General features: G+C 30.8%; 1 protein-coding gene across 1 annotated transcript; it reads left to right on the forward strand.

Annotated features, from left to right (window-relative positions):
• Nucleotides 1-3,772: 3,772 nt before the first annotated feature.
• Nucleotides 3,773-12,359, forward strand: LOC134705685 (stimulated by retinoic acid gene 6 protein-like). Its single transcript, XM_063564406.1, has 5 exons — nucleotides 3,773-3,792; nucleotides 4,557-4,632; nucleotides 8,709-8,776; nucleotides 10,586-10,737; nucleotides 12,235-12,359. Coding segments are annotated over exons 1-5 (423 nt in total). The 5' UTR covers nucleotides 3,773-3,790.
• Nucleotides 12,360-16,595: the final 4,236 nt, after the last annotated feature.

A 16,595-nucleotide genomic window follows, 5' to 3' on the forward strand; every position in this document is an offset into this window, starting at 1 on the left:
TGAAAAAGCTTCACAAAATACTATTTTTAACTCAGTGAATCATATCAGTGGAACTTTAACAAAAGGACTTCATACTTTCATAATCATATTTCACAACTATTGTTTAAGATGATCTCATTTTATCTATAAATGATGTTGGTGACTTAATTTACTCTAAATGTTTTAAAGGTTCATGTGGACTCTTTGACTACAATGGCTGCGTTTTCACCCGAAATCACCTCTACGTATTAAAAATCAAATATGTGCATATGGAAATAATAAGAATAAGAATATATATTTAATATGGTGTTGCATTCAACTGTTTTCATTTGATATGAACTCATCATAGATACCAGGACTAAATTTGAATATAAGCTGACGCGCTCGAATTAAAAAAAGTTAAAAAGGCCATAAAGTACGAAGTTGAAGAGCAATGAGGACGAAAATTCCTAAAAGTTTTGCCAAATACAGCTAAGGAAATGACGATTAAGTATTTCAGAGGTTATTTGACGTATCTGAATCCTTGTTTCTTTTTTTACGTATATTGACTCTATTGTTCTATCTAAATGTATACTGTATTGGTGGTCAATTTTAAAATATTGCTAACTTTAGACTTATGACGTCATGACGACATTTAACAACCACAGAGGAATCGCTGTAGAAGACAAAAAGATATTTGCAAGTTTATCAGAAGGAGATTTCAAAAATTTATGTTAAATGCAGACGCTGACAATACAAGAAAGCTAACGCAACAAGCTATGATGTTGTTCCTAATACATTATTTACTTATGTAAGATAAAGAATTAAGGACTTTCATTCAGTCAACACATCATATCATATTGACACTCGGAAACTCGTCCTCGGCCAATATAATCTGAACAGGTCCATATATAACGTATTGACCTCGTCAGAAGTTCATAATATACAAATATAGCTTTTGTATAAGGGGATACAAGGATATGTTGACCTGAAAGAAGTATATTAACTGAGGACGAAGTCTGAGGTCGATATATCATGTATTGACCTCATAAAAAGGCTATATTTGTTATATTATTAATTTCAGATCATTATGCATATTTTGTATCAAAATCGTCATTTGATTATGTTTGAGATATATCATATTGTCTCCTTGACAATAACAACCTATTAGTTGTTATCTAATTTTTATTTTTGTTTGTTTAACATCTTATGTATTTGAAGATTTTTTTCGTCAAATAATCGATCACAGATATCATTTGTTTCAAAACGTTTAACGATATCTTGAAATTCATTACAAGACGTCACAAAGTAAATCTTTCTTTTTCAGATATTCTTAGAATAGCCGTGCAATGTGCTCTGTGCAATATGCTTTTTGCTATCCGCCGTTTTCCCTCTACCTTCGAAGATATTTTGACTATCCTTAAACGAATCAAATTTGTTAAAATATACGAATTAATAATATTGATATTATTAAATCCAATTAAAGGGCCCGTTTCTGAGAATATACATATTATGATTAATACAGTAATTTTACAGATATATTACATCAAATATAAATGATTAAATAACTCTACTCCATACTAGATGGTGTTTAATATAAAGAAATTGAATATTTTGCCTCTCTAATACATGAAAAATAAAATGAAAATAGACTTCAACATTACTACATGTATATTGAGTTTTTGGAATGTACATTGTCACTTATTTCAAAACAAGTATTTATAAATCTTGACACTGACATATTAACATTTTCAAACTCACATGACATCAACCAAATAAATTGTTCTTACTTTGAAATATAAGAGTACTTTTCCACATTAAATGCTTGCTTCGTTAAGAATAAAATCCTGTGCTTTTTCATATACAGTGCTTTCTATTATAAAATGTAACTTGTCTTCAACCTGCATATTTTTACACTGCACGCAACATATTTTATCTTTATAGATCTTTTTATATATACCTTCTCCATTGCTACCTAATGAGCACTGATTCAAAATTGAGTTAGGTCTTTTCGATACTAAAATTTAGAAACTTCACATAAATAAGCTTATTTTTAAAGATGTTTCTAAATTCAAAATACGTACGCAATTTTCCTCCTTTCAACGTTTGCATTATCGTCTATAGTATCTTTCCAATAAATCCTATATCTACTAATCAAAGTATTTCCAAATTTTCAACGTCAATACGTTCTATATCAATATTAATACATTTTAAAATAAATACATAAATACAACATTACAATGCCAAGATGACTTGTTATATTTATGAGTGTGAATATTTATGAATAGGACGTGTTTTAACAGATGATCATTTTCTAAAACATTAATTCTTTGCAAAAACTTACGAATAGAACAAATAATGTCAATATACAATGGGGTACGACAAAACTCTCCCATAACAGCTAAATTACAAGACTTTTACCCCGAGAATGTATTTGTAAAACTTAAGGTCTCGCAATCAAACTTACTATATGATTTAAGACATAGGCCCTAGATAAATAAAATTCAAATGCATGCTCTGTACATCCTGTCATTTTATTATTGTGCCATATAGTAAAATTAAGTATTCTTGTCTCACTTTTTTGCTTATGTGCTTTGCCTACATGTCTTTTTGTGTGATAAAGATTATAACACAATGTTGACTTCTGAATCCCCAATTGTTGACATTTTTTTACCTTATATGTCTGTTTGGTTTGTTTACACATCGCTGTCACAATAATGAAATTGTATGCGATTTCCATACAAGGGAGAGGTTAAGCTAGCTACAAACCCAGGTTCAATACACCATTTTCTACATAAGAAAATGTATGTACCTTCTACATAAGAAAATGCATGTACCAATTCAGAAATATGACTGTTGTTTTCAATTCGTTTTATATGTTTGAGCTTTTGATTTATTAGAGAATTGTCCGGTTTCAATATTCCTCGAATTCGATATTTTGTGATTCTACTTTTTTTTTTTTTTATTAAAACTGAATTTTGATATGATCTTTATGCCGCCCCTGCCAGAAGATGTTAAAATTAAATATAGGTAAAGTTTCATATTTCCGTCTACTGTCAATGTAAAATCACACTCATTTGCATTTTTTTTTGTGCGTGTTGCTCAGTCTTTGTTTTTTCAGTTGTTTGTCCGTTTCACATTTTCTTTTTGACCGTTGTCACTTATTTTTTTGACTAATGAGTTTGGATGTCACTTTGGTATCTTTCGCCACTTAAAACATGTCCTTTGTACTATTTATTAAATTAAAAAAAAAAATCCCAATACTTATACATATAATTATATGCAGTTAAATAGGAAAGTAAATGTCAATACATTATCCGATTTTTGTATCGAGAAATGCTTCAAAATCTAATAAACCCTTAGGTTTTTCTAGTAATTTCGTAGAATAATCAGTTTCTCAATTGAACTTTAAGTTTCTTTACAGCTTGCTTTTATACAACAATAATTCCTTTGAAAGAACCATTAAGGAAATGACCTCAAGGTTGACTCCAACTAGGTAATCACGATTTTTTTCTTTTATTATCCTGTGTTTTAAAGACAGTCAAAACTGTATAGGTCATTGAAGAAGTTCTCCGACTACAACGGGAGTTTATAAGTCACAGTATCAAATAGAAGGGAAACAATCGGTTCTATAAAGACACGACGAAGCAATTATTATTGTCTTAGTCAATACAATCGATGCATTTAATTCAATAAAGTATTGATAGAATTCATAACATTTGTTGTTGTGTGGTGAATTGTATAAATTAAATTTAAATTACTGATGACGCAATTATTTAATTTATTTAGAATTATTGTTTTATGTTTTTTGCAGTAATAAAGATAGCAGGTCATGTAAGTATTCATCAGACAAATTGCTGAAATGATAAGCATTCTTTTGAAATATTAACCTTAAATTGATTGTAAATATCATTCTAATTTTTTAAAATGTGTTTTATTCCGTATAGATCGAAGCATGAATTTTCTTAAAAATACTTACAGTTCAGATAGCTGTAAAAATTTTGATATAATGAAATATCAATACCAACTTCGAAAATAGCCACCACCCCGACTAAAAATAAAAAGTTTTGAGAACAAAAATTTAAAATAATTTCTGAAACACATATCAGCAGCAAACATGTTTTCGTGCTTTACATAGATAGAAATAAAAATATATGACAATTCTTGTGAAAAGCTAGTAGCTATCAAACGTTCTTGGAAACCTTTAAAATGACGTTTATAGTTGTGATATATATGACCACAACACCAGCAAACATTTTAACAAACAACGAATCACCATTATTACTACAAAATGTTTGCTAAAGTATTTATCGAGTTAATTCTAAAAGTTCTACGGTTGTTAACAAAAATGAGTTAATTTATATACTGCATATGACCGAAACAAGATCTTCGAGCCTCTATTGCGTTAATATTTTAGATTTCCCTATTCTACTATTTTGAAAGATTTCTATTCAGTGTATCTGTTTGTTAATAATTTTGTCGTTATATATTCCGTACTTCAAGACATTTTTTGATAGCAACAATCATCTCTTAGCCATAGCAGTACACGTAAAATTTAAAATAAGCTCCATACATAATGTGTTTTGTTTATATTTTAGGTCTTCAAACAATGCTACTGCTGTATCTCCCGATGATACGATAACGGACCTATCACTTGGGGCACTGGGCATAGCTGTAAGTAGCTTCATATAAATCAACAATATTAATGACACTTTTCAAGTATATTCTATGCGGTAAAAAATACATCAGGTTAAAGTTTTGTAACGGTACCTAATCATGAACTTGAGGTCACTAAAATTGGTACATATGTTCATTTTAATGTTAACATTTGTCCCATTTATACCAAAATGGGTTTTACTCTGATTTTACCAATTACTGTACAGACAAAAACGTAGCGTGAACGGGGCAGGATTTCCTGTGGATTCCTGCTTTAAATATTTTTTGAGTAAACTTAAAAAAGTATTTGTCATAACTGAATTACTATCAAGATCGTGTTGAAATATATTCAAACATCATATTTGTATCTTTGCACATTATATAATTTGACAAGTGTTCATCAGCTTACACAGTATCTCTCGAGCCAGACAACACAACCACCTAGGCTTCATAGATATATATACATTGTATATATGTTGCATATAGATGAATGGAACCGCTACTTTTCCAAAGAAAGTTGAAAAGTTTGTTTATCCTATACATAATTGTTAAGTATCGACCCATTTTGAAAGGTACATTCCTTAAAGACCCTGTCACACCTTATCGGATAGCGCGAACGTACGCCGAACCGATAATTATTTTGAACCCGTTTATGTCTGTAAGACGTCCGTTATCATTCGTTAATTATCCGTCCATATCACTTTCATGTCCTTCTAGTGTTCGTTTTATCTGGTAACGTCCGTGCTGTCCGGTGGAAAATTTTGAGCGTGTTCAAAACTTTGAACCGAAGTCAGATAAAACGGATAAAGTGTCCGTTGAACGTCCGGTACTCGTCCGTTCTATTTCCGTTTTGTATTCGTTGTTTCTCCGTTATACATCCGTTGGAGGTCACAATTATAACAATTTTTTCTCTTCGTAAATTTTACGGACGCCATCACGAGTTGGTTGACCGTTATCAAATAACCGTTTCACAAATGATATCGGACATTTTCCTTACGTCGTAACTACAATCTCCTTCCCTTTCATGAATGTGACCTACCGAATAAGACTATTTACCGGATTTGATATCACATAAGCAACACGACGGGTGCCACATGTGGAGCAGGATCTGCTTACCCTTCCGAAGCACTTGAGATCACCCCTAGTTTTGTTGGGGTTCGTGTTGTTTATTCTTTGGTGTCATGTTGTGTCATGTGTAGTATTGTTTCTCTGTTTGTCTTTTTCATTTTTAGCTATGGCGTTGTCAGTTTGTTTTAGATTTATGAGTTTGACTATCGCTTTGGAATCTTTCGTCCCTCTTTTATAGTCTCATCAGTAATGATTCAGATATACACGTTTGAATATCCAGAACTTAATAAAATCTCTGAAAAGATCAGAGACGGATTTAGAGGGTGGCCAGGGGATCCGAGCCCCCTTTTTCTGGAGGAAAAAATGGTTGCTTTTATAGAAAATCACTGAAGCAACCCTTGAGAGGGTCCCCTTTTAGGTAGTCAATAGGCCTTCACTAATGAAAATTTCTGGATCCGCCAGTGAAGATTATAAAACCGATAGAACCTAAAATTGTAAATAAACCCGGATAAAAAAATTAGAGAATGCAAGCTGGAGGAACATTCTATAATTCAATTTTATATTCGAAGATTTAGAACAACAAAATTTAGAACAATAAAATAATATCTGTATTTACATGCAATTGTATTTAACTACTAATCTGTAGACACTCTAAGAGATTACTGTTAACATATTTTATTAAAGAAATTGTTATATATATAGCAACAAGGGTAAAGACATAAATATTACTGTTAACATATTTTCATTAAAAAAATTGTTATATATATATATATATATATATATATATAATTACGTCTGAGTCAGTGACAACCCTACAACAGATGTATCCATCGGATCGCCATCAATGATGGTGATACATGGCTGTGTACATAATGTATATACAACTCGTCTAAACATCAACCCAACAATGTTAGATCTGTAAATTTGCTTTCGCAAATTTTTGGTTCTTCCCTCGCCGGGATTCGAACCCATGCTACTGTGATATATATATACATAAGTACGTCTGAGTCAGTGACAACCCTACAACAGATGTATCCATCGGATCGCCATCAATGATGGTGATACATGGCTGTGTACATAATGTATATACAACTCGTCTAAACATCAACCCAACAATGTTAGATCTGTAAGATTGCTTTCGCAATTTTTTTGGTTCTTCCCTCGCCGGGATTCGAACCCATGCTACTGTGATATCGTGACACCAAATCGCCTGCACTGCAGCCGTCCCGCTAGACCACACGGCCACCTGGGCTCTCATTTTTTTACGTGTGCATGTCAAACAAATTTCGTTGTAGAAGGGTCTAAAAACAGCACAAACAACATTTTCCAAAAGACCAAAAGAGTGAAAAAGTATATTTAAACAAAACGCATTTGACTAACAGGTCGAACAACTGATGTTCTTTAACCCTGCTGACTGCCATTGGCGATTGCCAAATAAAATTGATCACAGGTTGTAACAAAATGGATCTTACGTTACAGAAAAAAAAAATTGTTAACTTGTGGACAGGATGTTGTGCCACAAACATTCGGTGTAAATATTTCTTTAGTACATATATATATATATAGCTGTAAGGATAAAGACACAAAAACGAAGTAAGCAAAATATTCAATAATTGGGATTAGGATACAAGAGCAGTGCTCATATATAAATTCAAAAATAAAATTACAAGCTATGAATACATGATGAATAGCAAACGAATATTATTTAAATAATCAGAGCCAGAAAAACTTACATAATCTATTTGGTTATTGTCACTGCATTGTGGCATGTCGCTTTTGTGTTAAACTATTGAAATAATATTGCCACCTTGCTATTCCAGGGAATACCTGTACAAAGCTTTTGTAAATATTTTTAAAGAATGCTTGTAATCAATGAAAATTGATGCGACTGCCATACAAGTTGGAGGTTTAGCTAGTTTTAATAAAACCAGTTTCAATCCTCTATTTTCTTCATAGGAAAATGCCTGTACCAAGTCCGGAATATGACAGTTGTTATCCATTAATTTGATGTGTATGAGGTTTCAATACTGCTTTTTGATTTGGTATTTTCCGTTTTGAATTTTCCTCGGAGTTCAGTATTTTTGAGTTTTTACTTTTTTCCATTACTGGTTCAATATAGTTTTAGAAGTGTAGGCATATGAAAAAAAATTAGGATAATGATATAAGGATATTTAAGTTGGAGTTTATGTCAGTTTCTTAAGTGATGTATTGTAGTTACAACCTTATAAAACACAAAAATAATAAAATGCGCCTAAATGACTTATGGAGATTTTATGCATCTTATTCTTTCGTGACCTACATGCATTATGTATACAATTGTACCTTCTTCTATTTTTGTATTTTTTTTGTTATGCTGTATAAATGTTTTTCTACATCTCATATCATTGTACCTAAATTAAATTATCATTTTCAAATCTATCACATGTAGTATGTACTGTATCAAACACAGAAGAGCTTGGCTACATCCACAAATGAAGAAGGTATCTAATATCTTGAAGATGCAGGATACAACTGTGAATTCATCATGTTCATGCAAACCATTCTTGACCCCAAAATAATAATACTTACCAGAACCATTTAATTTTTGTTCGCTTTTTTGTTGTTGATTGTTTTCCCTTTTTTTTTTTTTACTTTTGCTATAGCTAAAATTTGACTTTTTACAAAGTGGGTATGCATCTTAAACTAGTAATCGAATTAATAATGCACCTGTCATTGCATTTCGAACTGTGGTATTGACCTGAATGATTTAGTATATTATTGATAAACAGACCTTCCCATTAAATGTAAATTAGGAGACATACCTTTCTTTTAATTCTTTTGCAGCTTCCAAGTATTATTTTTAAAATTTACTGAATCTCTAGTAACACATATAATGCTCCTTAGAAATAGAACATGTGACCGTGTTCAATTTTGTAAAATATTTTCATTCTAAGGTAACACTAAGGCAATACCATTGAACGTTTGTTAACGCACATTTACACACATACTCTGATACAACTGTACAACAAGTTATTCTTATTTTTCAGATTTTACTTTCAATTTTTCTATCATTTTTTGAAACAAACAAACGAGGAGGACGACCAGGTATTGTAATGTAAGTATTCCAACTGAATATTCATCTTCTATAACATTCGTATAACAAATAAAACGAAATCATTACTTATTTTAATATATTGACAACTATATGAATTTTTATTTCACCAAACCGACATAAAATACTAATAAGGCAAACAAAACACAAAGCCAACGAAAGACACTGATAAAAAAGACACAATAAGGGTGCACAGTACAAAGTACATCACACACACAACTATAGATTCAACAATTCAAACCCATCAAATTGTTACCAAGGGCTGTAATCTCTGGTAATCTATCATAATATAGAAGCCCTATAATAGTCCATATAAGATAATTATGTTGACCGTTAAATGTGTGAAGAGATGATTTCAATTTTAACCTAAGATTATGTCTTGAAAGTTACTTTATCAAGATATATTTTTCTCGGAACGAGGTAATTTTTTCAACATGGAGATATTCGTCCAATACACAGATGCTAATGCAAAAGAAAGGGACGGGAGATTCAACGAGATATTTATAACTAATGTTGATAAAAAACTGACAGCCCCCAAAAATCGGATTACGAAGAATAGACCATAACACAATTCATAGAAAACTGAAGATTTATATCACAAACCTAAATGAAATGCAACACAAAGATAAAACAGCTTTCCACTGTCAATTTTGAGGATATGAGACAAACATACTGTTACTTTGGTACCTTAATTCTAATTTCAATAGGATATTTTCAATTTATAAGATTAAACATATTTCTATAGTATGATAAAATCATCATTATCCCAGAATGAGAAGTGCATGCTGATGTTAACCTTTTCTACTTGATTTGACTGATTTCAAGTAGATTTGTGCAATCCATAATTGTAGCACGTTGTGTTCCAATAGACATACTATAGATTCATTTATTTTCGTTGGTAAAAAATTTTCTGAATTGTTAAGGAAATAAATCCTAAAATATTTTTGATTTCAGCTTATAGAAAATTCCTACTTCGTTGAGTATTGAAATTCGTGGTTCACCCTAACCATGAAATCTTACAAATATTGATGAATACAGAGTATCATGTTTTTGTTTTCTAATTGTTGAAGAATTTAACGTGCCCTATAGCTGTTGTTCAAACTGTCGTCCTTTAGTTGTCAAAGTAAAAACTAGTTCGCTATATTTTACAAATATGTTATCTATAACGTATGCTTTTTCTTTTTTCTTGAATGAATTATAAAAATACTTATGTTTGATTTGTCATTCTTTTACTTGTTATTATGAATTTCGCCACTTTGATTTTTTTTCAATAGAAAAATGACCAGTCCGCTGTATTTCTGACATAAAGTGCTAGCAAAGCAAATTGCAAAAAAAAGACCTCTAAAGTTAATTTAACATTTCCCTTCATAGAATATATGCATTCATATTTCAAAGGACCATGCACCTAAAATGGGTTTTTAAAACTTATTTTTTATATTTTCAGTGTTCTTTGGTTATTTATTTCTGTGAACATGACTGTTAAATGGTTTGTGTGTGCAAAAACGTCTCTTTTCAGAGTCGGTTAATAATATACGATTCCTTCCTCGATTGCTTTAAAAAAAAACGATTTCTTTCTTAAATATATATGTAGAAAATATTTGTCTACATGTTTTATAGAACAAAACATACTCATTTGAATACATAAAATATATATAAAGTTTGAGGGAGCAAATAACTTTAGGCATGAGTTTTGTTTTTTGCGGACAATGCAGAAAACTAAAAAAAGCCAACCACTGACTCTTTTGTGCATGACATAACAAACTAGAAACGGTTACTTATTATTGCAGAATATAACATGTTAAAATATTTCAGGCCGATAAACTTCCTGGAGGATGACAATTTAGCCATTATTTATACAGCTGCGTTTGGATGTACTTCAGTTGAACTGGTGTCTTTAATATCTCAAAGAGGATTAGTTTTAGACTCGTTGAATATTCCAACATTAGTAAGCCCCTGGGTCAGAGGTAAGCGATCAAAGTTTATGCTCAATGCAAAGCAATAACATGTTGAATCGTTAATACGGTTAGATAAATATGAGAAATTGGGTATACATGGCATACATTATACAACTCATATATCTTCCGCTATGTTGTATGTAGAAATCCTCGATTTTTTTGTGCTTTTAATTGTACTTTGTTAATACTTGTTTCACATACAACGCCTCTTTTTCGGAGATATTGTTTATCTACTAGTTTCCAAGTATAATCTATATGTTTAACCTTATAGAGACACACTACAATTTTTTTTGCTTAGTATTTTTGTATTTTATATGTCATTTATGTACAACGCCATTGAATACATATTGTATATGTAGAAATAGGCGTTTAATTAAGTTTTCATGTTTCATGTTTCATGTACTATAGGAGTTTTACCAGTATTTACATTTTGTATATACATAGATAGCGGTCGAATTCTAATTTCTTTCTTATTATCATATTTTTGAATAAAAAGTAGAGCTCTAATTACTATCCTTATTCTAAATTATATCAATGCCAAACATATTATTTGGAGGTTTACTTTCCTTATATCTGAAGTTGATTCGGGATAAGCTTATTACTTACAATAAAACTTGAAATCTAATAATTGTTTGTCATTCTGTCATCCTAAGTGTTATATGTTTCATTATTCTACATTGGCTAGAGGTATACGAGATGGTTTGAGATCTCACGAAGCGTGTTTAACCCTGTCGCATTGTTGTGCCTGTCCCAAGTCAGGAGCCTCTAGTCTTGAATGTTATTTTTTTTTTAAATTTAGGTAATTTATATTTTTTTGAGTTTATTGTGACGTTCATTTTGTCTGAACTAGTAGACAATTTTATGTAGGGACCAACTGAGGACCACTACCAGGTGAGGGATTTTCTCGCTGCGTTGAAAATCAATTGGTGGCATTCGGCTGATGTCTGTTCTTTGGTTGGTTTGTTGTCTCTGTGACATATTAGTCATTTCAATTATCAATTATATGAATTAAAAAAAAAAAAAAATTGCCTAGGCTAGAAAATATGCTACTAAGGCAAACTTAGGCAAACCTATTCAGCAACTAGGACACAAGCATTATGACAATTAATGACAATTGATTTGCTATATAAACATTTAAATTTTAAAATATCAGTTATTAAATTATCACTATCAAATGCATGTGAGTTAGAATACTCTTTCATAAATATTTGAAAATGTTACAGTTTAGACCTCACATTTGTTTAAACTATAATTAGCTTTCAATATTGAACGGATGATCCCAGACTATTTTGTACTAGGATAACTCCTGCCTTACTAATTTAAAGGCATTTCACTGTATGTTGTTCTAAGAGATTTAAGAGTAAAGACAAAAAACTGATTATCGAAAGCATTATAATTATGTACCACACTGCAGTGCCTAGGGGGGGGGGGGGGCAGGGAAGACCCTGCCCAATTGTTTTTGTCTTATACGTTGTTAATTTTAATCATACCATTGTTTTTTTTTAGTTTTTGTTTGGCTGCTGATGGCACTGTTTGTGACGCTAAAATTTTATCCTGTATTTGCTGTTATTAGATGCAAAAGAATTATCATTGAACCTTTAATTGGCTTTTTCTACACTACATTCATGTAAGTCAGTTACACTTTTTTTTTTAAATAACCCTATGATATAAAATAGTTAGAGTTTTTCCACGGACAAGATATTTTAGCAAATAAACAATTTCTTCACTCTTTTTAGGATTAAATTTAGATAAGCACATACCCTTCTTTCTTTCTTTGAGGAAACTCGAATAATAATATGAAATATATTTTCCTTTAACACGTAAAAAAATGTATATACTCCTCAGTGATCCTCTGAACAAAACCTAGTTATACGAAGAAGAAAAATTATGAAATCAATAACTTTATAAAGATTACGTTGATTATTTCCATTAATGCAAAAGACCGGTCGCGTCATAGTTATTTTGTCACCTTTTGAACTAGTCATATTTCATTTTTGTCATTTCTCAGTTGTCTCCTTTCCAAATTGGAACAAGGTCAAAAAGTAGTCCATATGTGTTGCCGTTATTTATTGTCTGTCATGAATGTGTTTGTTTATTGGTTTCGGCCGTTTGTTTTTTTCTTATGAATTTGTCATCATACAGGGACCTCAAATGAGTTTTTCTTTAGTTGTATACATTCTCCTCTTTTGCTTTACAGGGGAAAATGTCCAATTGTCATTTTACAATATAACTTTTAATTTTTATATTAAAAATAACAATGTGATCTTTTAAACATCTGTGCCTGCTGATGAGTCCTGATTGTAAATGATCATCCACTTATTTTTTTTATTTTGATTTCCAACTCAGAATGTATTTTGCATTATATACAAGTATGGACACAGACGCAAATTGTCAGTGGGGTTAAAGGTCATTACAAATGCATTGAAAGTTAGACTGGAAATGTGTATTAACAGATTGAGTTGATGTGTACATTTCTTCATTCAAATGCATTGACTGATAAAAAAGGGGGCTTCAACTTTCACCCCTCTCTATGAATTAATTGTTTGGGTGTTTGAATATGGAGTTGGTTTATAAATAGCTGCACTGTAAGCGCATGATATGTCTTGATTCCTTTTAAGCTTGCTTAAAGGTTGAACTATTTTGTTTTGTACAATTATTAATCTATTTGTTTTCTCATTTCATTTGTTTTATATTTGTCATTTTAAGGTTTTTTATAGCTGACTGTGCTGTATGAGGTTTTGTCATTGTTGAAGGCTATTTGGGGACCTGTAGTTGTTCATCTTGTTTTAAATTTTGAAATGTAGCTGAGGTCAACAGACATAGACAATTCACCAAAGTTTTATAAAATGATGTGGAAGTGTTTATGTGAATAATTGAGATGGGAAATGAGGAAAGTGTCAAAGTGACAACAACCCAACCATAGAGTAGACAACAGCTGAAGGCCTCCAATGGGTTTTCAGTGTAGCCCGAAACTCCTGCACTTATAGTTGTCCAAAAACTATAAAATCCCTTCTTTTTTTTAGCATATATAAAAATTCGTAACACAGAAATGTATAATCTGAAATTTATTACAATCAAAAGGGAACTTAGGTCAATAGTGTAAAAAAATCACCAAAGTTTAATTAAAGGTGATGGATGCATTTTTGTGTTATTGTCCAAAATTGGAAAATTCTCTCTTTTTTTAAGGATAAAATCTTTCTTCATAACATGGAAATGAAAATTCTGAAATTTATAAAATCGATAAGGAGCAAATGTCAATAGATATAAACATTTCAACAAAGTTTCATGATAGTAGGGGGAAGTGTTTTCTAGTAATTGTCTGAAGTGTGGATGATGGACTGATAGACAACAGTATACTATAATATGTTGTGTGTGAGACATTGGTATAATAAAATGGTTTTGAATGAATAATGATTAGAAACTGTTTAATGCAGTTATTGATATAATACCAGTTTAAGTGAATTCAATAGACTATAGCTCAGACTATAGGTACTGCACTTTTCAGGGGAAAATATTTGCAAGATGTGAATTATATTGGTGGAAGTAAGGTTGTAAAAGATTAAACTCTGGGATTAATAGAAATTGTTAACAAAGTAGTATAATATGGATGTGTGAATAGGACTCATCAGTAGGTGTTTCACACATCAATATTATTAACAACAAAAAATTAAAACTCAATTGTTTGAAATCCAGTGAATGAATTTCTGGTGACTGCGCAAATATAAAAAATAAAAATTTGATCTCGAACTTTGAAAAGTTAGTACTGCCTATACCCCCAAGGCCAGGTTGACGAAGTCTAAATGTAGAAAAGTCTAAATTTTGAAAAATTGTTTAGAGATAATTTGAGTATGTGATACACATATGTTTTATTTATGAAATAATGAACAAAATATTTAATGGAAAAATCAATTTAATGTGTCAGTTTGGCCTTGTGAGTTTCGTCCCTTTAATACATCTTTTCAAGTTACATTTGAAAACTTTTATAGATTAGACATGTATTGATGGCTCATTCATTTAAATTTTTAGTTGAACCAAAACAGTTTTTTTAACATAATATATGGTTATATAGTGGATTGTAGCTGTACTTGTAGATGATTTAGTAACAGTTAATGTGAAACAAAATGAATGAATTATACGATTAGAAGAATTAAAATTTTCTTTTAAGGAATAATACTGCTAACTGATCAAAAGATAATAGACTCTATAAATATGGTAAAGGTTCTGATTTAGTATGGTTATAGTTTGTAATATTTGATATAATAAGTTTGTTCCTAGTACCATGTATTTCTGAGTATTGATTGATAGGATTGCCGTAAGTTTTAGATTTTTTGACTTGTGATTTCACAAATTTGTGAACAGAAACTATGGCGAAGTCAATAGACCATGATTGAAGAGGTGTAACCAAATAATCCAAGATTAATATACGTATTGACAAGGGAATTGGTAAGAAATTGCAAGGTATTAAGGTATTTGATGTTTCAATGCGAATTAAATTTTTCCTAATAAAATTATATAAAGTTCATAGCTGCATAACAACTTATTTCAGGAAGAATGTTGTTTGAAGCCTGAAATGATTTGGTTAACTGGAAGTACAATATACTTCATAATTAATACTACTTCTGAGGGGAAAAACATAGCTAATTAACTACTTTAGTACACATGCAAAATTTTCTGAGGGAGGCATATTATGCATGTTTCATCTATTCATAATTTTCAACAATTCTAAACTACTCAACAATTCTAAACTACTGATAAAAATTGCAAACTGTTACTTACCTTCGGAAAGTGGATTGCGATCACTTTACTACATATACATATACATATGATCAACAATACTGCAACACCTAGGATAAATAGGATATTGTTTTTAAAATAGATTCAGAAATAAGCGTTCAATATTCAAAGCAGAATTTAAATATATGAAGAATTAAATGTTCCCATTGACTCAAATGATGTCCCCTTTACACACAACATTCAATGGGACATAACTCAAGTATGATTAGATTGACACTTCTCAATTTCATACTTATTATGTAGTAATCAGTATGTATTGTGTAGAGGTCTGGTAACATTTAACATTTGCAGGTTTAGGATTTATAGTGGGAAATAATGATTACAAAGTGACACCAAAAAAAATATCAACTTGATTTGTGTTTTATGATAAAATACATTGTGTATAAGTTTCAGGACATTTGGTTGTAGCAAACTTGGTTATGTGGAAGTCTTATGCAATAATCATAAATAGTTCTGAGAAAGTTTTAAGCGAAAACCATATATTGATTTTGAGACACGGCAGGACATGTGAACACCCCCCCCCCCCCCTCACCTGTTTTTTCTTCTTCCAAAAAACTAAATATTACTTAAATAAAATTTTGAATCAAAACCAAATAGTTTACAGATCTTTAGATTAGCAATTTTACCTGACCATATCGGGAAATAGGTATTTAGTCGGATCTTAACACGTACATGTGATTTGTTTAAACCGGTTTTCGATAAAAAAATAAATGAAGGAATGTCAAAATGTTTAGAACTTAATTAAATCCATATTTCGGTAAGATTTTGCAAGTATACGATTTTTATTGCGTCTTACACTTTGAGAAGCGAATAATCTGTATCTACTTTATTCAAATATTCTGTAAAAACGTTAATTTTGAGCTATGAAAGTCAAGTGGCTAGAGAATTTTTCCTGAGGAAGTTTTAAAAAAGTGCAAAAAAATATTTTTACAGTGGGTTAGCTTTCATTAGTCTTCACTATCTATAGATTAACAACTTTTGGTTATATTTATAATTCAGAATCATCATTGAAGATGGAGCGCGATTGCGCAGTTAATTAATTATATGGATGTGCCATTTGTATGATGAGTGAC

The sequence above is a fragment of the Mytilus trossulus genome, chromosome 2 (genome assembly GCF_036588685.1).
Source record: "Mytilus trossulus isolate FHL-02 chromosome 2, PNRI_Mtr1.1.1.hap1, whole genome shotgun sequence".
In the NCBI taxonomy this organism is placed as follows: domain Eukaryota; kingdom Metazoa; phylum Mollusca; class Bivalvia; order Mytilida; family Mytilidae; genus Mytilus; species Mytilus trossulus.